Genomic DNA, 21,801 nt, shown 5'->3' with positions numbered 1-21,801 from the left:
AATTAGTTAATTAATTTATCATTATATATATAGATAGATATATATTTAGAAACTAAGATAAATAAAATCTAGTTAATAGTAATTAATTTATTATGATATATAGATAGATATTTAGAAACTAAAATAAAATAAAAGAGAGTTAATTATTATTATTATTATTTTAAAAAATAGAATAAAAATAATTTGTTTTTAGAAAAAAGTTGAATAAAAAAATGAGAAAAACTAAGAAAATAAATAGAGTGAATTAAAACAATTTTAAAGTGTTTTTATATAAATAAATAAATTGAGCAATATTGAGTTAAATCAACAAAAAAAAAATAATATTTGGATAAATTACAAATCAAAGTCAATAAAGAGTTTATTTATAGCTTAAAGGCATAATCTCTAATAATTTTTAAACTATGTGGGACTATAGGAATTTTTTAGATGATTAATTAATCGTTTTTAAAATAAAAGCCACATCACCTCCATATAGCTCTCATTTATATAAATATATTGATATAGATGGATCCTTTATATAAATATATAGGTTTTAAAAAAAATATCTCATTTAAAAAGACATTCAAATATCTCTATTTAAATTAGTTAATTAATTTATCATTATATATAAATAGATATTTAGAAACTAAGATAAAAGAAAATAGAGTTAATAGTAATTAATTTATTATTATATATAGATAGATATTTGGAAACTAAAATAAAAGATAGTTAATTGTTATTATTATTTTGTTCAAAAATAGAACAAAAATATATTATTTTCAGAAAAAATTGAATAAAAATGAGAAAAACTAAGAAAATAGAAAGAGTGAGTTAGAGCAATGTGTCTTTATATAAATAAATAGATTTATAATATTTAAATTTTTTTAGAAAAACTAAAAAAACACATAATTTCCTTCTGACTTTCTTTTATATAAATATATAGATTTATAATATTTTAAAAAAATAATACAATATGAGTAAGGAAATTATAATTTTTTTTTTATAATAATAGAAAATTATAATTTTTGTACACTTAGTAATTCTTCCACTTTTCTGTAATGTTATATATACTTGTATAATTAACCTGAAATTATATATAAAATATAAATTTGATAAACTCAATAAAAATATAATTATTGGGCAAGATTGAGTTAAGTTAATTATTATAAGAAAAAAATATTAATATTTGGATAAATTACAAATCAAAATTAATAAATGGTTTATTTATAGCCTAAAAATATAACCTCACGATAATTTTCAAACCATGTGAGATTATGGAGATTTTTGAAATGATTAATTAATCATTTTTTAAATAAAAAAAATTAGAAAAACTAGAGAAAATAAATAAATGCTATATTATTGATTTTAAGAAGCACATCACCTCCATATAATTCTTATTTATATAAATATATAAATTGGTGCAAGTCAATGTGAAATCAGATACTAAATTATACAAATGATGATATAAAACGTTCTAGGTTTTGGGGATCGTAGATTGCCTTATAACAATGCTCGTACATTTTTGATTTGGCGAAGTATTCTAGGTCGTAAAATGCCAAACATTAGATAATATCAATCTGAGGTCACTCCTAATACTGTTTAGTACACAGTACCCAATAATTATTGTTAAATTTAATTGTATGAAACCTTATAAGCCGGAGGATTAAGTCAACATCTCCAACGCTGTATTTATATTAACTCTACAACAAATTTGATATACAATGACTCCCTACAATGTCTTACATTATTGGTGTAAGACATTAAAACTTATCAGGTGTTTTAAATGTCTAATGGTGGAAGACATTGAAAATTTATATTAATAGCTATAATTGGAAGACATTAAAAATAGTGGAAGACGTTGGAAATAGGCTTGGGAAGTGGGCAGGGGGACATCCAACGTCTCCCACTGGGAGACGTGGGAGACGTGGTACGTCTCCCAGTGGGAGACATGGGAAGTCTCCCACCTCTCCCAATGGGAGATATGAGACCTATACCTACAATGACTCCGCCTACAACGTCTTCCCAATTGAAAGACATTATAGACTTTCAACCTCTCCCAAATAAAGTCATAAAACCTTTATTTTGTTGTAGTGTAAGATTTTGAGTAATTTTTGTATTATTTTACGTTATTGTCTTATCAAGTGCCATTTAAATTATGAAAAATATATCAATAAACTAATATAGATCTTTAATAAGTAATTATTTTGGACACTATCCTATCCAAACTATACAAATTTTTTTCTACGTACCCGTGGTAATAATTAGAGTCTACACTGCAACCAGTTAAAGTTACATACATGCATTATATGGGCAAATAGAGTTTTTTTATTTTTTTAATTAAATTTACTCCCTGCATGCACGTCAAGGAATCCTACGTCTACGCAGAAGCTCCAAATTTAGTCTGAAATTTCTTGGAACTGAATGACACAACACTCTCACTGATATATATATAGGTTTGGAAGACTATCATTGGCAAAGCGTGTTGAACATGAGTATGACAGTATACTCCACTAGTCAACCCTAGCTCCAACTAATAATCTCCAAAATAATTAATCATAAAGAATTGCTCAACAGATACTACTAAAAAAAAGCTTTTTTTTGCGGTTTTTTTTACTGAATGCACTATGAATTTTAAGAGTATTGAAAAATACAGTGTATTCGACTACAAAGAAAAATAGTATACCGACCACAGAGAAAATATAATAAGCCAACCGTGAAGAATGATGTTCTTTCTCTACAGTTTTATTAAGACAAACGTAGAGAAAGAACATCTTTCTATGCGATTCCCTTAATAGAAATGCTCAGAAATTCTTTTAATAAAAAAAATAATTTTAATTTCGATTATATATAATTATTTTCAATGTTATAATCTAGCATTTTTAATAAAAAAATTAATTTTCAATTTCAATTAAAATTTTCTTCACTTTCATACGAAGACTCAGAAGTTATTATTTGACAGCAACACACATGAGGTGGTTCCATATTGATTGGTTAGCTAGCTATACTCCATGATAATTATAAATTTAAATTATATGGATCTTGATATTGGATTATATTAATAAAAATATGTTATTTTCATATGATTGTAGAACACAAGTACCTCTTAGTAATTCTCTAATTAAATGGAATTATTTGAACTTCAGAAAATAATGTTTTTCCTATCATTAATCAATTAAAGCAGCTTCTACGTAATTATTAAAATGAGAACAAGTATGCAGTATTGAACGGGTCTTGAATGTTCGAAATAATAATAATAATGACGATGATGATAATGATAATGATAATGATAATAATCCTGGCTCATTTTGGCCTATATATACACACAAACCCAATAGCAGAAGAGTGCCTTCCATCGCTTAAAACAAATGGCGGCAGTGATAAAAAAATTCAGTTCCTTCTGCCTACTGCTAGTTCTATGGCCATGGATACCAACGACAACGACGACGACGACGACGGCAGCAGCCACAGCAAATACTACTACCATGGCGGCCATGGGCGGTGTTGCCGTAAAGAAGGCCAAACCCAATTGCGAGGACAAATGCGGAGAAGTGGACGTCCCATACCCCTTTGGAATCCACAAAGGTTGTGCCATCGATAATAATGATAGGTACTTCTTGCTCACATGTAACCGCACCAGTTCTCCTCCGAAACTAATATATGGAATAAACATCGAGGTTCGCAACATCGATCTCGAGAATGCCACTATGAGCGTTATCATAGAGAACTCCTACGACTGTTACGAGAACGGAGAGTCCTCTGGCAATTCCGGCCAAAACATAACATTGAGTAGTTTCTTCACGTTCTCAAACACTGAGAACAAGCTCATGGCCTTCGGCTGCGACACGCTGGCGTACATGACCGACTACGAAAAAAGTTTCGGCAGTGGCTGCGTCTCGATCTGCAGTAGTGATGTGAACATGTCGTCCCAAACCTCGTGTTCGGGCTTAGGCTGCTGCCAGACCTCTATTCCCAAGCATCTCGACACTCTGCTCATAGGACTCCAGAGCTTCGACAACCACTCCGAGGTTCACTCGTTCAACCCTTGCGGGTATGCGTTCTTGGCGGACCAGAGGACTTTCGACATCTCCAAAACGAGGCTCGATTTTTGGCCGAAAGATGTAGAAAACTCTAGCGTTTTGCTGGATTGGGTTGTGGGAAACGAGACGTGTGAGGAAGCTAAATCGAATGGATCGTCCTATGTGTGCGGTGACAATACTGATTGTTACTATTCGGACAATGGTCGAGGATATCTTTGCCGGTGTTCCAAAGGTTTTAAGGGAAATCCTTATCTCAAACAAGGCTGTGAAGGTATAATATTCTGTATTGTCATTAAGATAAATATATATATATATATAATTATTTATTTATATTTAGCAATAAGAAAAAAGAACCTAATATATTAAATTATAAAAATAAGTGAGAAAATTACTTGGACATAAAATATCTAAATGAGTTTAGTATTTTGATTGATATTATATTAAATGCTCCTTAGAATTGCTATATTATATATGCTTAATTAATTGGACATTAATATTTTGAATTCATGTGTTTCCGAATGCTTCATTAAAGTCTTAAACTATCATCTTACTAAATTGAATAGTATAAAGAGTAAACTTATTCATATTTTTACAAAAAGTGTTACTATTTAGCACTTAAATGTGTCCAACAACACATGGGTTAAGACACCGTGATTTGTTAGCGATACTCTATAATATTTATTAAATTCAATTACGTAGAAACAGATATTCGATTACACCACTAACGATATGTCTCCTCATGGTATTGGGCACCAATAATAACCCTAAGCAATTCTATTTTATAAATAAATGTTTTGACAGTTATAATATCTATTCCTTAGAGTGAGAGTGACTGATACTCATTATTCTTATTATTTGATGGTGGTAGACATAGATGAGTGCTTAGAGCCAGAGACATACAAATGCAGAGAATGCAAAAACACATTTGGAGGTTACAAGTGCAAGTGCCCACTTGGGATGCATGGCGATGGAAAAGATGGAAACTGTCAAGGATTTAGATTTACCACTTTTGCTACAGGTACATATATACAACATTGAATTAATAACCATTTGATACATGTCGATCAATCTAGAGATTAAGAGTACTAGTTCTCTTGATGTACAGTTATCGGAGCAAGCATTTTTTCGGTGATAATAGCTATACTTCTTTTCTACGACTACAATAGGAGGAAAAGGGAAAAAATATTCAAACAAAACGGTGGTTTGGTGTTAAAGAACCAAAGAGTGAGAATCTTCAGTAAAGCAGAGCTGGCCAAAGCAACCAATAACTACAACCAATCCAATTTCCTCGGTCAAGGTGGCTTTGCTTCAGTTTATAAGGGAGTTGTACAAAATGAAACTAGTACTAGTACTAGTGCTACTACTCAACAAATAGCTGTGAAGAAACCGAACTTGAAAAGGACGACAAGAACAATACTTTACAAATCAACCGCCAACAATTCCATGAAGAAATTGCCATCGTTTCCCAAGTCAACCACAAGAATGTGGTCAAACTTTTGGGCTTATGTCTCGAGGCCAAAGTCCCACTTTTGGTTTACGAATTAGTACCAAATGGAACCCTTTCCAAGCACATCCACGCTAAGAGATCTTTGTCAACTGATATGTTAAGGCCTTGGAGAACTCGACTACGTATTGCAACAGAAACTGCTCTTGCCATTGACTATTTGCATTCTTTGGCTCACCCTCCAATCATTCATCGAGACATTAAGTCGACCAACATTCTCTTAGATGAAAACTATACTGCCAAAGTGTCTGATTTTGGTGCCTCAGTTTTGATACCTCCAGGGCAAAATGGTATAGCTACAACAGTTCAAGGGACTCTTGGCTACTTAGATCCTGAATACTTGACTACTGGTACACTGACTACAAAGAGTGATGTTTATAGCTTTGGTGTTGTTTTGATGGAGCTAATTACAGGAGAACGACCAATGTCAAATGGAGTTATTAGGAGTGGAGCTAAAAGGAATATTATTCAGTACTTTGTTTCGACGCTAAGAGAGAACAAGGGTGAGAAATGCGTGGAGAAGATAGTGGATCCTAAGGTTGTTTACGATGAAAATCACGAAAGGGAGATAGAGATAGTTGCTATGCTCGCAATGAAATGCTTGGAAGTACATGGTGAAAAAAGACCATCCATGAAAGAAGTGGCAGAAGAGCTTTTGGGGCTTAACAAGCTCTACAAGAATAATAATGCTCAACGAGGTAATGGAGAAGAGACAGAACAATTACTCAGTGTTGATCATAATGATCAGTCATTGTTTTCCATCAGCCATTCCAATATTGAGAATGATCAAGTCGTCGAGTATACCACATTTGATATATCGGGATATAACGTCGAATCATCAATTTCTCTCAACTAATACAAAGTCATGTTGCTGCTATCCCACAAAGTCTTTCTTACAAACTAAAGTCTCGTTTGTACTATTTACTTTGTATTTACACAAAATGTTCTGACACTGTATTTTATAATAAATGTATTAAACTAAATTAAACTATTACACTGTGTAATGTTGAGTGTGTAATGTTTACGTGTATATTTCGGTTACAATTATCATTACTCTTATTTTTATATCTTTGTTGAAAGGAGAAATGTGGATGCCTCTCTCCAAACCTAAAGTTTAATTTTTAATTTAAAAAAAAAAGAAAAAAGAAAATATATGAGAAATCATGATGTAACTACAAAAAATCTTAGTTTTAGTTAAAATAAATTTTATAACTACAAGTAAAAAAAAATTGTGATTAAAGAAAAATCATCTTACCTGTGTTATTACGAAAAAGTCTGTGGCTAAAAGTATTAGTCATAAAAATCACAATTTGTTGTTACTAAATATATTTTTAGTCACAACAAACTTTATCACTAAAAATAATAAGTTGCGACTAAAACTACATTAGTGACAATTTGTGATTAAGTATGACTTTGTAGTCACAGATAATTTTTTGTTGCGACTAAAAGTAGTATTTAGTCACACAAAATATATATTGTGACTAAAAAATTGTCACTAAATGACACCTTTATTTGTAGTATGTTAAAATTTATTAACATTGTAATTGTAATAATTATTTTTTACCCATATTAGCTTTCAACTTATAGCTTCAAATGCTAATTAAGCCATTGAGGCTAGTTTATGAAGAATTTTAATACATTTAAACAAATATTAGTGACATGAATTTTCTTGAAATTTCCTTAGACTTATATCCCATATTTATATATAAAATAAAATTGTCAATTTTATATTCATTATTGCATGGAAATGCCATTAGTAAGCGAACGTGACTTGTGGGGCTTTACTATTCTTTGCTCTAAGAATAAAAATTAGTCAAAGTTTTAAGTATTCACACACGGGGTTTCACATTTTGTCCCTTAGAGTACTGTCTGAGTGAGTGTTCTGGTCTATATTACAAAATACATTATTAATACATACTTTATTATAATTTTTCTCAAATTTTTCTGCATAATTTAAATATTATATTTTTAAACAATATTTTATTTATTTTAAAAAATAAAATAATTAAATATAATAATATCACACTTATATATATACACACAAAAATTTATAAAAAAATAATAAAATATTTATAGCTTGATAAATAATATTTCACAACATATAGAGAAATAATATTCATTTAAGTAAAAAAATATAAGTTTACATCATCCATTAGAAAAATTATTTAACAATTTTTTCTCTATATTATAAAAAATAAGACATTTTAGCTATTCCATTGGAAGTCCTGTTATTACTCATTCTTGAGATTCAAATCGAGAAAAATTTGTCTATATTTTCTAGCGTGATGTTCCTTCCTCGAAAACTTATACCTTTCTCTCACCAAATAATGCCAATGTATATTAATGAGCCACATTTGTCTTGTTCATGTTATGTCAATCATACTAATGACCACACAAAATTTTAGATAACAACACAGAACTACAAATTTCATTTCAAAGCCAAACCAAAACGTAACAAAATCAAAGAAACATCGCAACTCAAAAGAGTTCATCACATCAAAACATAACAAAACATTTCATAGCAGAACTAGCTATGGCTCATGCATCATCTTCTAAGTTTTTCCACTGTGAATCAATCCAATGTTTAAGTGTTGTTTGAAATTGCTCCATCAACGGTTTCTCTCACTCTGTCTTCAAAGCACAAACTTCTGATACAGTATTATCCATTTCCTTATCATCACACTTCATAACACCAATCTGAGCAGACATTAGCTGATCTATTATGGGACTCCATCTAAAAATCAATTGATGATTAGTGGAGTTACACATTAAATATTATAACTATTATTCCATGTGGGACACAATAGTCTAATATCCCTCTCAAGATAGAGGCAATTTTTCGCTCACTAATCTTGAATCAACTGACCACAAGTGACCCATTTTTTCAGCTCGATAATTTTTATTTTATCTCAAGTGTCTTTTCGCACTATACAGATCTCGTGTGGCTTGACTCAAGCTTTAGATCGGATGCGCACTAGGGAATTGACTTATGATACCGTATGCGTATCTCAAGTGTCTTTTCGTACTATGCAGATCTCGTGTGGCTTGACTCAAGCTTTAGATCAGATGCGCACTAGGGAATTGACTTATGATACCGTGACAAAAATTATGGGACTTCATCTTAAAACCAATTGCTGATTAGTAGAACTACACATGTTCTTATTAATGATTTAATATTCTTACACTTATTCCATACGGTATACAATAATCTAATAATTAGTAAGTTGAGTATTTCTTTAAAGAGTTTCAACTTTCCATGCTGTCTTGAACTTTTCGAGGCAACAAACATGAGCTCGCACAGATGGCAGCATAGACGATTCCCAATCTCAATGATTTTAGGAACGATGAATTCTTGAAGCAAGCCATCAAATTCAACATCTTGATCAATAAGAAGCCACTCAAAGTAAGACAGCTTACCATCTTGTTGAGCTTTCACCATCTCTTTCTGCCTTTCTCCCATCAATTCTTGAATCCTGTACTTGACTTCGACCTTATTCTCGATATTCATTGTTGTCGATGATGCCTCCGGCTGAACATGTTCTGAAGAAGAATTGGGAAGATAACAGTGCTTAATCAGTTTAATCTTCCTGCTCAATGGGATTGAAATCATCATCATCAACTTTCTTGAACCCTTGAAGATTCTCATCATCACCATCATTGGAACAAAGATGGTTTGATTCAATCTTGGATCCCAATAAAGAAGCCTTGGGGAGCTTCTGTTTCAAATCATCTTCTTCTTTGATCATGTTGTCTGCCATTGATCTACTGATATGAACAATAACAAGAAGAATAAAGAGAGATTTTGAAAAGGGCTGTTAGGGTCAGAGATTTTGATATTTCTGGTATGAGAAGGAATACTTAAAATAAAAAAAAATAAAAAAAAGATAAGCGTGGACCAAGCTGATTGCACCAGCCGGGAATCGAACCCGGGTCTGTACCGTGGCAGGGTACTATTCTACCACTAGACCACTGGTGCTATTTTATTGATTTTGCCTTTTCTTATATTTTTTAATCACTGTGTCGTTCTTATCAATTGAAATTGTTTTAATGGTCTAATGTCGTTTTTCATGTTTTCTCTATTGATGTCATTTTTCACAATATGAATCGTTGCTTATGTTTAACGTCGTTTATGGAAATGTTGGTCATTTTTCAAGTTTAATGTCATTTCCAAATTTATGTCGTTTTATGAGTTTAATGTCGTTTTTCTAATTTTATGTCATTTACATCACTTCGCATCGTTTTTTTCTCAATTTTTATCGTTTTTTTAATTTGTTTAAGTTTTATGTCATTTTCTTCTATTCTTTTTGTTTTCCAAGTTTCAAGTCCATTGTAGGACTTTAATACCAAAAATATCCCTACACCAACACACACTCAAGTCATTGACACCAAGGTCATTCTTGACCTTTGACCTCAAAAGGTTACGGTAAAAATAAAAGTTAAGTCAAATTTGATAATTAAAGCCAAATGTAATCATTTAAATATATATATATATATATATACTCAGCAGAAGTGGCACCGTCACCAACATCACGTTTCGGCAGCTCGCTGCTGCCAGAGTCGTGGTGACCCTCCACGGAAGGTTCGAGATAATATCCCTTTCGGGATCGTTCTTGCCCTCGCCTGCGCCACCGAGCGCCACCAGCCTCACTGTATTCTTGGCCGGTGGACAAGGTCCGGTGGTCGGTGGGAATGTTGTTGGTGCCCTAATTATAGTCGGTCCGCCCATTGTGATTGCTTCCTCTTTCACGAACGTGGCATATGGCTCATTTTTTGTTACATTTTACTCATTTCATGTTATGCAATATATCATTTTAATTACATAGCTGCAAATAAATTTTTACGTAACTAATATTGTAAATAAGTTTCAACTTCATACTAAAATGACCACACAACCCCTAACTCATCATTTTTTGGGACTGACATTTACAGTTATACTCCTTATTTTATTCAATCACGCAAACTACTTTAATTCAACCGATTATGACAGCTGGATACACCAAGCAAACAAAAAATTCTACTATATTTTAGAATATGACACTTGAAATAAAAATGAGAGCCACCATGAATGACTTAGTCCAAGGAGAGACTGAAGAAATTGCCATATATAAAAATCCTTTTTATAACACTTATTTATTATTAATAAGTAGGCAAGCTAGCCATGCCACAATAATTTGAAAGGATGTTACACTTTCCTTTTATAGTGACAGCTCCTGCCTAAGGCCTTTTCAAAAAGAAAAGTCCAAGCCGGAGACTTCAATTTTAGGAGAGGCACCGTTTTTTTTTCTTCTTTTTTTTTTTAAGGTAAATTATCAAACACAATTTAAATAACAACTCTAAATCTCATATTTATATTATATAGATAATTTTATGCATAAGAAAAAAAAATCATGTAGTAATTTAGTTATTGATCCAGAAAAAATAATAATTAGTTTGCATAGAACATTTACCATAATATTATTATCAATAAGTTAATAAAATATTTTAAAAAGTAATATAAAATTATTGAATTGAAGAACAAAACATCTAAAATTAACATATTTACATGGGAAAGAAAATCCAACTTGGCTAATAAGGAAAAAAAATAAAGAAGATATTGAATATTTTTAAAGTTGATATCATAGAAACATTAACATATTAAATAAAAAAATTATTTTTCTATTAAATAAATTAGTTTAAGTTATTTTTGCAATATATTTAAAATAAACTAATAAAGAAAGTTTACATTTTAAGATTTTGTCCCTTACGTGCATCACCGCATATTTAAAAAAAATTAAATATATACAGTGAATATTAATTATATTATAATATTAATTAAAAAATTTGTAATAAATTTATTTATTATATATTAATCAAAATAAAAATATTTAGAATAAATTAATATTATATAGCTAAAACCGGTGATAAAAATGTACTTTCTTCACAGTTTTGGCTATATAACTGCGGAGAAAATCCTTACACTTTTCTTTGCGGTTCTTATTAAAGAACCGTGGAGAAAAGTCCTCACTTCAAATTTTTTACTACGTTTTTTTTTAAATCCTGCAACAAAATAGGGCGCGAACATTAAATATAATATTTTAAACTCATTCAAATATTTTCTCTATGCTTTTTCTTTATTGTTGAAAAAAAAAAACCACAAAGAAAGCCTATATTTGTAGTATTGAGATGTATCATATTACTATTCCTCTAATCTAATATCTACCGTGCATATTTAAATTTAATAAGTATTATAATATATTATTAACTAATCAAAGGATGACAACTCATGTCATGAGGTTGAGCACCATAAATTTTCAAATATCAACACTTTTAATTAAATGTGTATTGCTATTTGTTACATTAAGGTTCCCAACACATACATGAGACGGTTAACTAGCTATATTCCATGTTAATTATAAATTTGAATTATATGAGCCTTGAATTGTATTAAATGATTGTAGAATACTGTTTCCTCTTAGTAGTTCTCTAATTAAATGGAATTATTTTAACTTCAGAAAATAATGTTTTCCAATCATTGATCAATTAAAGCAGCTTCTACGTAATTATTAAAATGAGAACAAGTATGCAAATATTGAACGGGTCTTGAATGTTCGAATTAATAATAATAATAATAATAATGACGATGATGATAATGATAATGATAATAATCCTGGCTCATTTTGGCCTATATATACACACAAACCCAATAACAACCCAATAGCAGAAGAGTGCCTTCCATCGCTTAAAACAAATGGCGGCAGTGATAAAAAAATTCAGTTCCTTCTGCCTACTGCTAGTTCTATGGCCATGGATACCAACGCCAACGACGACGACGACGGCAGCAGCCACAGCAAATACTACTACCATGGCGGCCATGGGCGGTGTTGCCGTAAAGAAGGCCAAACCCAATTGCGAGGACAAATGCGGAGAAGTGGACGTCCCATACCCCTTTGGAATCCACAAAGGTTGTGCCATCGATAATAATGATAGGTACTTCTTGCTCACATGTAACCGCACCAGTTCTCCTCCGAAACTAATATATGGAACAAACATCGAGGTTCGCAACATCGATCTCGAGAATGCCACTATGAGCGTTATCATAGAGAACTCCTACGACTGTTATAACGAGGACGGAGATTCCTCTGGCTATTCCGGCGAAAACATAACATTGAGTAGTTTCTTCACGTTCTCAAACACTGAGAACAAGCTCATGGCCTTCGGCTGCGACACGCTGGCGTACATGACCGACTACGAAAAAAGTTTCGGCAGTGGCTGCGTCTCGATCTGCAGTAGTGATGTGAACATGTCGTCCCAAACCTCGTGTTCGGGCTTAGGCTGCTGCCAGACCTCTATTCCCAAGCATCTCGACACTCTGCTCATAGGACTCCAGAGCTTCGACAACCACTCCGAGGTTCACTCGTTCAACCCTTGCGGGTATGCGTTCTTGGCGGACCAGAGGACTTTCGACATCTCCAAAATGTGGCTCGATTTTCGGCCGAAAGATGTAGAAAACTCTAGCGTTTTGCTGGATTGGGTTGTGGGAAACGAGACGTGTGAGGAAGCTAAATCGAATGGATCGTCCTATGTGTGCGGTGACAATACTGATTGTTACTATTCGGACAATGGTCGAGGATATCTTTGCCGGTGTTCCAAAGGTTTTAAGGGAAATCCTTTTCTCAAACAAGGCTGTGAAGGTATTATATTCTGTATTGTCATTAAGATAAATATATATATATATAATTATTTATTTATATTTAGTAATAAGAAGAAAGAACCTAATATATTAAATTATAATAATAAGTGAGAAAATTACTTGGACATAAAATATCTAAATGAGTTTAGTATTTTGATTGATATTATATTAAATGCTCCTTAGAATTGCTATATTATATATGCTTAATTAATTGGGCATTAATATTTTGAATTCATGTGTTTCCGAATGCTTCATTAAAGTCTTAAACTATCATCTTACTAAATTGAATAGTATAAAGAGTAAACTTATTCATATTTTTACAAAAAGTGTTACTATTTAGCACTTAAATGTGTCCAACAACACATGAGTTAAGACACCGTAGTTTGTTAGCGAAACTCTATAATATTTATTAAATTCAATTAAGTAAGAGCAGATATTCAATTACACCAATAACAGTATGTCTCCTCATGTTATTGGGCATCAATAATAACCCTAAGCAATTCTATTTTATAAATAAATGTTTGACAGTTATAATATCTATTCCTTAGAGTGAGAGTGACTAATACTCATTATTCTTATTATTTGATGGTGGTAGACATAGATGAGTGCTTAGAGCCAGAGACATACAAATGCAGAGAATGCAAAAACACATTTGGAGGTTACAAGTGCAAGTGCCCACTTGGGATGCATGGCGATGGAAAAGATGGAAACTGTCAAGGATTTAGATTTACCACTTTTGCTACAGGTACATATATACAACATTGAATTAATAACCATTTGATACATGTCGATCAATCTAGAGATTAAGAGTACTAGTTCTCTTGATGTACAGTTATCGGAGCAAGCATTTTTTCGGTGATAATAGCTATACTTCTTTTCTACGACTACAATAGGAGGAAAAGGGAAAAAATATTCAAGCAAAACGGTGGTTTGGTGTTAAAGAACCAAAGAGTGAGAATCTTCAGTAAAGCAGAGCTGGCCAAAGCAACCAATAACTACAACCAATCCAATTTCCTCGGTCAAGGTGGCTTTGCTTCAGTTTATAAGGGAGTTGTACAAAATGAAACTAGTACTAGTACTACTGCTACTACTGCTCAACAAGTAGCTGTGAAGAAACCGAAACTTGAAAAGGACGACAAGAACAATACTTTACAAATCAACCGCAGACAATTCCATGAAGAAATTGCTATCGTTTCCCAAGTCAACCACAAGAATGTGGTCAAACTTTTGGGCTTATGTCTCGAGGCCAAAGTCCCACTTTTGGTTTACGAATTAGTACCAAATGGAACCCTTTCCAAGCACATCCACGCTAAGAGATCTTTGTCATCTGATATGTTAAGGCCTTGGAGAACTCGACTACGTATTGCAACAGAAACTGCTCTTGCCATTGACTATTTGCATTCTTTGGCTCACCCTCCAATCATTCATCGAGACATTAAGTCGACCAACATTCTCTTAGATGAAAACTATACTGCCAAAGTGTCTGATTTTGGTGCCTCAGTTTTGATACCTCCAGGGCAAAATGGTATAGCTACAACGGTTCAAGGGACTCTTGGCTACTTAGATCCTGAATACTTGACTACTGGTACACTGACTACAAAGAGTGATGTTTATAGCTTTGGTGTTGTTTTGATGGAGCTAATTACAGGAGAACGACCAATATCAAATGGAGTTATTAGGAGTGGAGCTAAAAGGAATATTATTCAGTACTTTGTTTCGACGCTAAGAGAGAACAAGGGTGAGAAATGCGTGGAGAAGATAGTGGATCCTAAGGTTGTTTACGATGAAAATCACGAAAGGGAGATAGAGATTGTTGTGGCAACAATTTGTCTTTCTGTAAATGGAAGTAAAGATCCGACAAGGTTTTGACGTCCAGCTTCTTTTCCGGTGATGAAACCTGTCTCGGACTCGTCGGGATTTCCTGCAAGAAAGACACTCCGATGCCTAAGTCAGTTACGAATTCGCTCCCTTTTTTCTTCTTAAAATCTCATATTTATAGGATATAGTATACCCAACAGTTAGTTGGTTCAGTTAGGTCCTGAAAAGGAGGGAGGAGAATAACTGAATTTCCCTCCAAAAATACCAACTTTTAAAATGTCTCGCTCAAAGGTCAGAGGCACGGACAGCCTCTGACCTACAGCTTCTGCCTTCGGAATATCCCTTTGTCTAAACGCTCCGCTTTGAATATCTGATAAATGAGGCAAGTATTTCCGGGCCGAACATTTTGGGCCCAACAGATGCCCCCTGGCCCAAGCTTTGAACAGATGTGGTATGTTAATATGTTAGAATCTTGGGCCGACTCTTCAACACCAAAAGGTTCGCCTAAAGCCGTCATTCTCCGTAAATCGAGGCAATCCGCTGGTGCACGATCATTTGATTACCTGACAGGTTATACTTAATGCGTACACAGTTACCAAGTAAAACGTTTGGTTCAAAATTTCACCTCTCATTTAAATAGTTTTTATTTCAAAATATTTCTCATTCAGATTTCCAAACTTTGTTCCATCTTCCGAAGAGAAGCTTGAAAGAAAACCCTAGAGATTTCCTCCAGCTCAAACCTTCGTCAATCATCCCACTCGGTGTGATAATGTCTTCTCGTTCATCTCCCGACCCTGCGGATCGTGATGGATACAAAAATGCCTTCGAACGCATGCGCAAATCGTTCGACATTCCAGACAACGTGTCGGTGAGGATGCTCTCGGAGGCTGAGCTTCGAGAGTGGCGATTCAAGGATGTAGTTGATAACTCTAGGATTTAGAGTTATTTTCACATCTTTAAACTTAATTTTTGAACCAAACAAAAGAGTAATGAGTTTTTATTTCTTGTAATTGTGTTCAATTTAGTGTGTCTGTGTAGCTAGGGACCTTGTGTTTGCATTGTCATATTTTTCAGTGTTTTTTATGTAATTTCTGTGTTGTATTAATCAGGAAAGGGAAGCTTACAAAACAGGAGCTGAGGGAACTGTAAATCAAAGGGAAATGTTGCTGAAAAGGGGAGGATGCTAACTCAACAATGCTGTAGCAGTCAGTCTTAGCAATTAAACTGAAGCTAGAGAAAAAGGACTTCGTGAAAACAATGCTCCAGCTGGATTAAATGAAGTAGAAAGGTGGCAAGTGTACTGAGTACTGAGTCAGCTGAGTATGTGGGACAAAGTACATGTAGGCAAATGATCTGGATTGTCCAATTAGGGTAAAGGAAAGTACCCTAGAATTAAAGGAGGAGCCGTATTATTCTGGGATTTTTGGGGGACCATTTTAGAAAGAGAGAGAACTTCTGGCTAAGTACAGAGGAGGTTTCAGGGAGAAGATTTGAGAAGAGTACGACCAAAAGAGAAGAAAGAAGGCTGATGCCATAAGGGGGATTTGAGCTCACAACTCATTCGTCCTACACCATCTCTTTCTTTTTGTATTAATTTCATCTAATTTCTGCAAACTCCATGGATTACTTCTGTATTATTTTCATGTTTAAGTTTGCAACTATGAACTAATTTCTTAAGGGCTAGGGTGATTATGAACCCTCAAGTGTGAACTCAATATACAAATGCAATGGCTAAGTGATTATGTCTTTGTTCAATTGAATGTGCTTTACTGTTATTGAATGTTAATTATTGGCCATTTTTAGCATGTGCTAAGCTAGATCTAACTTGGAAGAGGGAAGTCTAGCTGAACCCATTCAATTGATGCAAGAGATTCATCTAGTTTTAGGTGATTGTGAGTAGTAGAATAGGAATGTTTTGCTACCTTGCATAACGTCAGATTTGATGCTTAATTGAATGTTTATAATCTGGTTTCATGCAGGAATGTATAGAAGGGGAGTATAGACATTAGATTGCACGTTTTGGGAAAAACTTGCTGGGTTTTACGAAATTTGTTAACACTGTCATAATTGCTAACCCATTGCTGTAACAACTGGAACGAACCGAGGGGAATTAATCACCCGAACCCATTTTTCTTATATCTGAAAACCACCCAGTATTTTGTCATTTTAATCTCTGATTTTTGGTTTAATTCCTCTGTTTGTCTAAAATTATTTTCAGAGTTAATTACCCACTCTTTCCTTTGTTTTGGTTACTATTTTATAAGTTGTTTTTGGTTGATTTTACATTAATTTAGTTGAAAAGTCCCTGTGGAGACGAACTTTGATACATTATCACTGTATTACTTGTTGTCGATTGTGTATACTTGCGCATATTTTAATCGTTAGAAAATTCACAACAAGGATGTAGTGAAGCCTACTGAGATAGTCATGAGCTTGAGGCATATCGAATGGCTCCGCTTCCCTCTTCCAGCGTTGCTCGTTCAGATAATTTCAAACTCCGGGGCTCATATTTCGCAATTTCTTCCAAACGCCATTCAATCAATAGTCGGGGCCCAGATGATAGGGAGCCTTAGGAATGTCAATATTCAATCGGACGATATTTACGCGTGCTTCACCAAGTCTACAAACAAGGTGATAGAGGGAAAGCCTTGGAAAACTTTCTACCTCTCTCCCAAAAAGGATCGGACAATGTTTACCGATTTCGACAGCTCTCATCGAAATTGGGATAAATACTTCTTTGCTGTTGGAGGAGCATGGTACCCTGAGTACGTGCCTCAGGAAATTTTTCCTCTGGCCAGGGTGTTTATAAAAGGTGAGTCATGTTTTCCATTAATTTTAATGTGCATTAATTGTGTCTGGATGATTGTCGAGTATTTTAACTCTTTGTACTGCTGCTTTGGTTGTTCGTTCCAGATTTTTCTTGGCCTCAGGTCAACATGAGTCCTGAGCGACAGAGCATGCTGACAGAGAAGGGGCTTCTTCACGAATCCAAGGAGAACGCCATTAGTATCAGGGGTGTATTGAACTCCTACTGTATGCAGATTATGACTCGGCTCTGCTTCGTGGATCGGGTCGACCCTGGAGCTGTGCGGGTTAGATCGCAGAAGGGTGACATGACCCTAGGTAAGATTACTGCGGCATGCGCGAAGCAGCTGGGAACTTTCCCGAAGAAATCTCCTCCTACTCCTTCAACTCTATCACTGACGAAAGCTGAATTTGAAAGGGCGTGCACTGAAACCTTCAACGCGTGTGCCAAGCGTCAAGGGGTCCCAGAGGGTAAAAAGAAGGAGGATTATGTACTGGCTACTGAGTCTTCTCCTGACAAATCTGGCCTATCGCGCAGGTCTTCTCGCATCCAAGGGCGGTCGTCCACGCCTTCTGACGCCCTGCAAATCAAGCCTCTTAAGCAAGTGCCTTTGCCTACGGATGCCTTGGGAAAAAGAAAGGATCGTGAGGAGTCCTCTTCCGAAGATTCGGACGACGGGAAGTACATTTCGTCGAAGCTTCGGATCCCGAAAGGCTCTGTCCCCACTCCTCAAGGATCTGCTCTAGCAATCCCCAAATTTTCCCCCGGTAAATTGCCAACGGGCCAGGCCCTATCGTTGTGTAAAAGGCCACGTGGATTTGCCCCTGCGGGGCATTTACCTGAGGCATCTTCTGTTACTCCTGCAATTGGATCTTCCTTGGTAGCAGGCTCAGAAGGGATGGTTCATGTAGAGGGCGCTTCCTCTTCTCCTTCCAAACTTCCAGCGGAGGCGACTAGAGATGGAGTTCCGGATGGCTTACCGTCGGAGGTGAAGTCGCCTGCAATCTGCGCGAAGTCGTCAGAGGCGTTGACCTCAGCTTCTGATTTACCCGAAGGGTCTGCTGTTGGCCATAAACGTGGCTCAGAGGGGAGACGCCCTTCCTCTGCTTCTCGTAAAAACAAGCTTCTAGAGGATGCTTTCGGGGAGGGTTCTGAATATGTGGATACCATTTCACTGCCAGTTGAGGCAAGTAAGGTCGTTGAGCCCGAATCTATCCCTGGGGGCCAGGAATCAGGGGCTGTTATGGCAACAAGTGTTGATAGTCTTGGTGTTGACGTTCCTTCATTGCTACCTACCGCTTCTGAGTTTCATCCAGGAGATGTCGCTGCTGTGTCCCCGAAGGGTATTGACTCTTTTGAATCTCCTAGTGCTTTCTTGGAACAGCTCACGTCTTCTGCCGTGCGGACGCCAGTGTATTTCCCCAGTGATTTGGGTGAGGATGACAGCTTGTTTGCGCGCCCTTCGAAGGCGTACTCTTCCGGCATGGGAACGGTTGCGTTGACGTCTGATAGCATTATGGTATCGACGTTAGCAGAAGGTGAGAAGCCAGTTGCCCCCGTTGCTTCTGCGGCTGTATCTGCAGGGGGAGAAGCAAGTGACAGAACAGGAGTAATGTCGGAATATGGCCCCTCTGCGTCTAACGAAGTGATGGAGGAAATGCTACACATAAGCAGACCCCATCTACCTACAGAAGCAGTTGGGTCTTTAAGTGGACAAGGCGATTTGTTGCAGCAAGTATCGGACCACATCTGGATGGTGAGTAACTTACAGAAGTAGGCTCTTTTCGTATTGGGGTATATGTGTGTAATGTTATTTGTAATGGGCATGATTGATTTGTCACAGAGCTATGTATGTGCTTCGGCTGCAAGGCGAGAGTATGCGGCGGCTATGCAGAATGGAACCAAATTGGCAGAGCAGATGGCGAAAGTAGAAGAGGAGCGGTCAGGGAGAAAGATGGCTGAAGCGAATCGAGATGTGCTGGTAGAGGCCATCAAGAGGTTAGAAGTAGAGTTGGCAGAGGCGAAAAAGAGGGTGACCGCGATGGAGGAGAAGCTGGTAAGCACTGTTGGGCTTGAAGTGGAGCGAGATAAACTGAAAGCTGATTTGGTGGACATGACCAATAAGTGGATGGAGAAAAGTCAATTCTGCGTTCAGCATGAAGCTCGCATGGAAAAGCTTAGCAGTATGATGAGTGACCTTGACGAGGAGATTGTGTCGTTACAGACTGATAAGGAGACCTTAGAGAGGGAGAGAAAAGAGCTGGAGCAAAGGGTGAACAGTCTTGAGTCCAGCACAGCGGAGGCCAAGAAGCAGAAGTTAGAAACTGAACTTCTATTTGGGAAGAAGTTGAAGGAAGCAGAAGAGGTACGTGACTCGTCTTTTGCTATGGTTGTAGAAAATTAATGGTCCCTTAAAACACGTGTGTTGATTACGTGATGTTTTTTTTTTTTTTTTTTTTTTTTTTTTTTTTTTTGCAGAGGGCAGTAGAGGCAGCTGTTGAAGCCACTAGGCAGCGTATTCGAGATCGAGAGATCACTGAACGCAAATTTGCGAGAATGGCAGAGGTAGACACTGCCAAGTATCTGGATTTGGCGTTACGTAACAAGAAGCAGACCCCAGAGGAGAAATGGGCAAAGCTGGAGATGTATTGCAAGAACGTCGACGTAAAGATAGGAGAGTATGACGTCGACAAGTATTTGAATGAACTTGGGGATTTGCAGATTTCTTATCCGCCATGTCATTTGGAGAAGTTGAAGCTGAGGGGCGATGCGCTGGGATCGATGTATAATGCCGAGGGGGAAGCCGTTGAAGATACTGTTGCCAACTTGGCTCCTGATGAAAAAGCATCAGGTTCTACCTCTGTAGCTGAGGGCAAGTCAGAGGGTGAAAGAGGTGCCATAGAATGAATGACGCACTTTCGTTCTGTGAACTTTTGTCATTAGCTTCTGTATACAAATTCTTTGGGCTCTTCAGGCCGTTAGTTTAGAATTGATTGTAATAGAACATATTGTTAATACAAGTAGAACTTTGTTCCCTTTAGTTGCTTTGGCGTGTGCACTGTATGGGTTTGATGTCATTTAGGGCTTAATTGAACGTGTGTTGACAGGTGTATGTTGTATGACGTATTTGGATCAGGAGCTTCATAGATCTTTTAGGCCTTTGCGTGCGAAATACAGCGAAAGATTATACAGATGGTGGGAGAGGATGCCCAGTTAAGTATTGAATAATTGTGCCATCTTTGTGTTTTGGTGATGGGTTGGGTCTGACAACAATGTCGTTGCAGGTGAGCACCGTGAGTGGACGAATGTTCCCTTTTTAAGGAGAATCTTTGACAACCCACAGTGGCTTTACTCAACGTGGGCTCTGGAAGAGCTTATCAGAAGTGGCATCCCGTACTATATATCTTGTGAACGCTACGGGCTAGGCTATCCGAAGCTAGAAAATGCGATGTCAGAGTACATACGACGTATCGAATGGGATTAATTATGGACAAGAGGATAGAGCAATTATAAAGTCAGGGGTGGATATTGCCATTAATGTAATATAACTTATAAATAACAACTTCTGATGTATTGTTATTTTCTATAAATAACTTATAAATATCGACTTTTGATTCCACGCTTTGCATTTGTCGATTGAAGTTATTGTACAAATATTGAGAGAGGAATTGAGTAAATGTGTGTTTGTGTCCCCGCACTTAGCATCTGTTAATTTAGGTTGCTGTGATAGTTGTGTCTTACGCCCACGATGTGAGCAATATTGCTGGGGGGTGCACCTCCTTACGTATGTGTAGTAGTTGTAGTGGTCTTGTTCGGGTCTGGTCATGCCCCTAGGGATGGAAACTTTCCCATTAGATCAAAGGGGTTGACATGACCCGGACCGAGTGCGGAGGTCATAGCGTAGGGCACCGAAGCAGATGCAATAAAGGTCAGGATTGTGGGGCGGTTATCTTTCCAGTGCACTCATACCGTGTCGTGTGGTGGGGGG

General features: G+C 35.9%; 3 protein-coding genes and 1 non-coding gene across 5 annotated transcripts; 3 read left to right on the top strand and 1 right to left on the bottom strand.

Annotated features, from left to right (window-relative positions):
• The first annotated feature begins 3,320 nt into the window (after positions 1 to 3,320).
• Positions 3,321 to 6,494, top strand: LOC133802368 (wall-associated receptor kinase 2-like). Its single transcript, XM_062240668.1, has 4 exons — positions 3,321 to 4,287; positions 4,885 to 5,034; positions 5,122 to 5,358; positions 5,400 to 6,494. The coding sequence occupies exons 1-4, from the start codon at positions 3,345 to 3,347 to the stop codon at positions 6,374 to 6,376; spliced, it is 2,307 nt and encodes a 768-aa protein (XP_062096652.1). The 5' UTR covers positions 3,321 to 3,344; the 3' UTR covers positions 6,377 to 6,494.
• Positions 6,495 to 9,425: 2,931 nt separating this feature from the next.
• Positions 9,426 to 9,496, bottom strand: TRNAG-GCC (transfer RNA glycine (anticodon GCC)). Its single transcript has one exon. It is a non-coding gene; the product is annotated as a tRNA-Gly (tRNA).
• A 2,693-nt stretch (positions 9,497 to 12,189) lies between these two features.
• Positions 12,190 to 16,678, top strand: LOC133802366 (wall-associated receptor kinase 2-like). Of its 2 annotated transcripts, XR_009877276.1 has the most exons (4): positions 12,190 to 13,190; positions 13,785 to 13,934; positions 14,022 to 15,577; positions 15,676 to 16,678. XR_009877276.1 is itself a non-coding variant. In XM_062240666.1 (3 exons), exons 1-3 carry the CDS (start codon positions 12,248 to 12,250, stop codon positions 15,056 to 15,058), a joined length of 2,130 nt encoding a protein of 709 aa, XP_062096650.1. In that variant the 5' UTR covers positions 12,190 to 12,247; the 3' UTR covers positions 15,059 to 16,678. The 2 variants fall into 2 exon arrangements, 1 of the variants encoding a protein (XP_062096650.1); XM_062240666.1 differs by having other exon boundaries at positions 14,022 to 16,678.
• Positions 16,679 to 19,834: 3,156 nt separating this feature from the next.
• LOC133802367 (uncharacterized) lies at positions 19,835 to 21,363 on the top strand. The gene is made up of 4 exons (XM_062240667.1): positions 19,835 to 20,178; positions 20,292 to 20,706; positions 20,921 to 21,025; positions 21,098 to 21,363. Exons 1-4 carry the CDS (start codon positions 19,855 to 19,857, stop codon positions 21,295 to 21,297), a joined length of 1,044 nt encoding a protein of 347 aa, XP_062096651.1. The 5' UTR covers positions 19,835 to 19,854; the 3' UTR covers positions 21,298 to 21,363.
• The last annotated feature ends 438 nt before the right edge of the window (positions 21,364 to 21,801 follow it).

The sequence above is a fragment of the Humulus lupulus genome, chromosome 9 (assembly GCF_963169125.1).
Source record: "Humulus lupulus chromosome 9, drHumLupu1.1, whole genome shotgun sequence".
In the NCBI taxonomy this organism is placed as follows: domain Eukaryota; kingdom Viridiplantae; phylum Streptophyta; class Magnoliopsida; order Rosales; family Cannabaceae; genus Humulus; species Humulus lupulus.
Note: the sequence above shows the minus strand (reverse complement) of the source record. Positions and strands in the feature narration are given on the sequence as shown.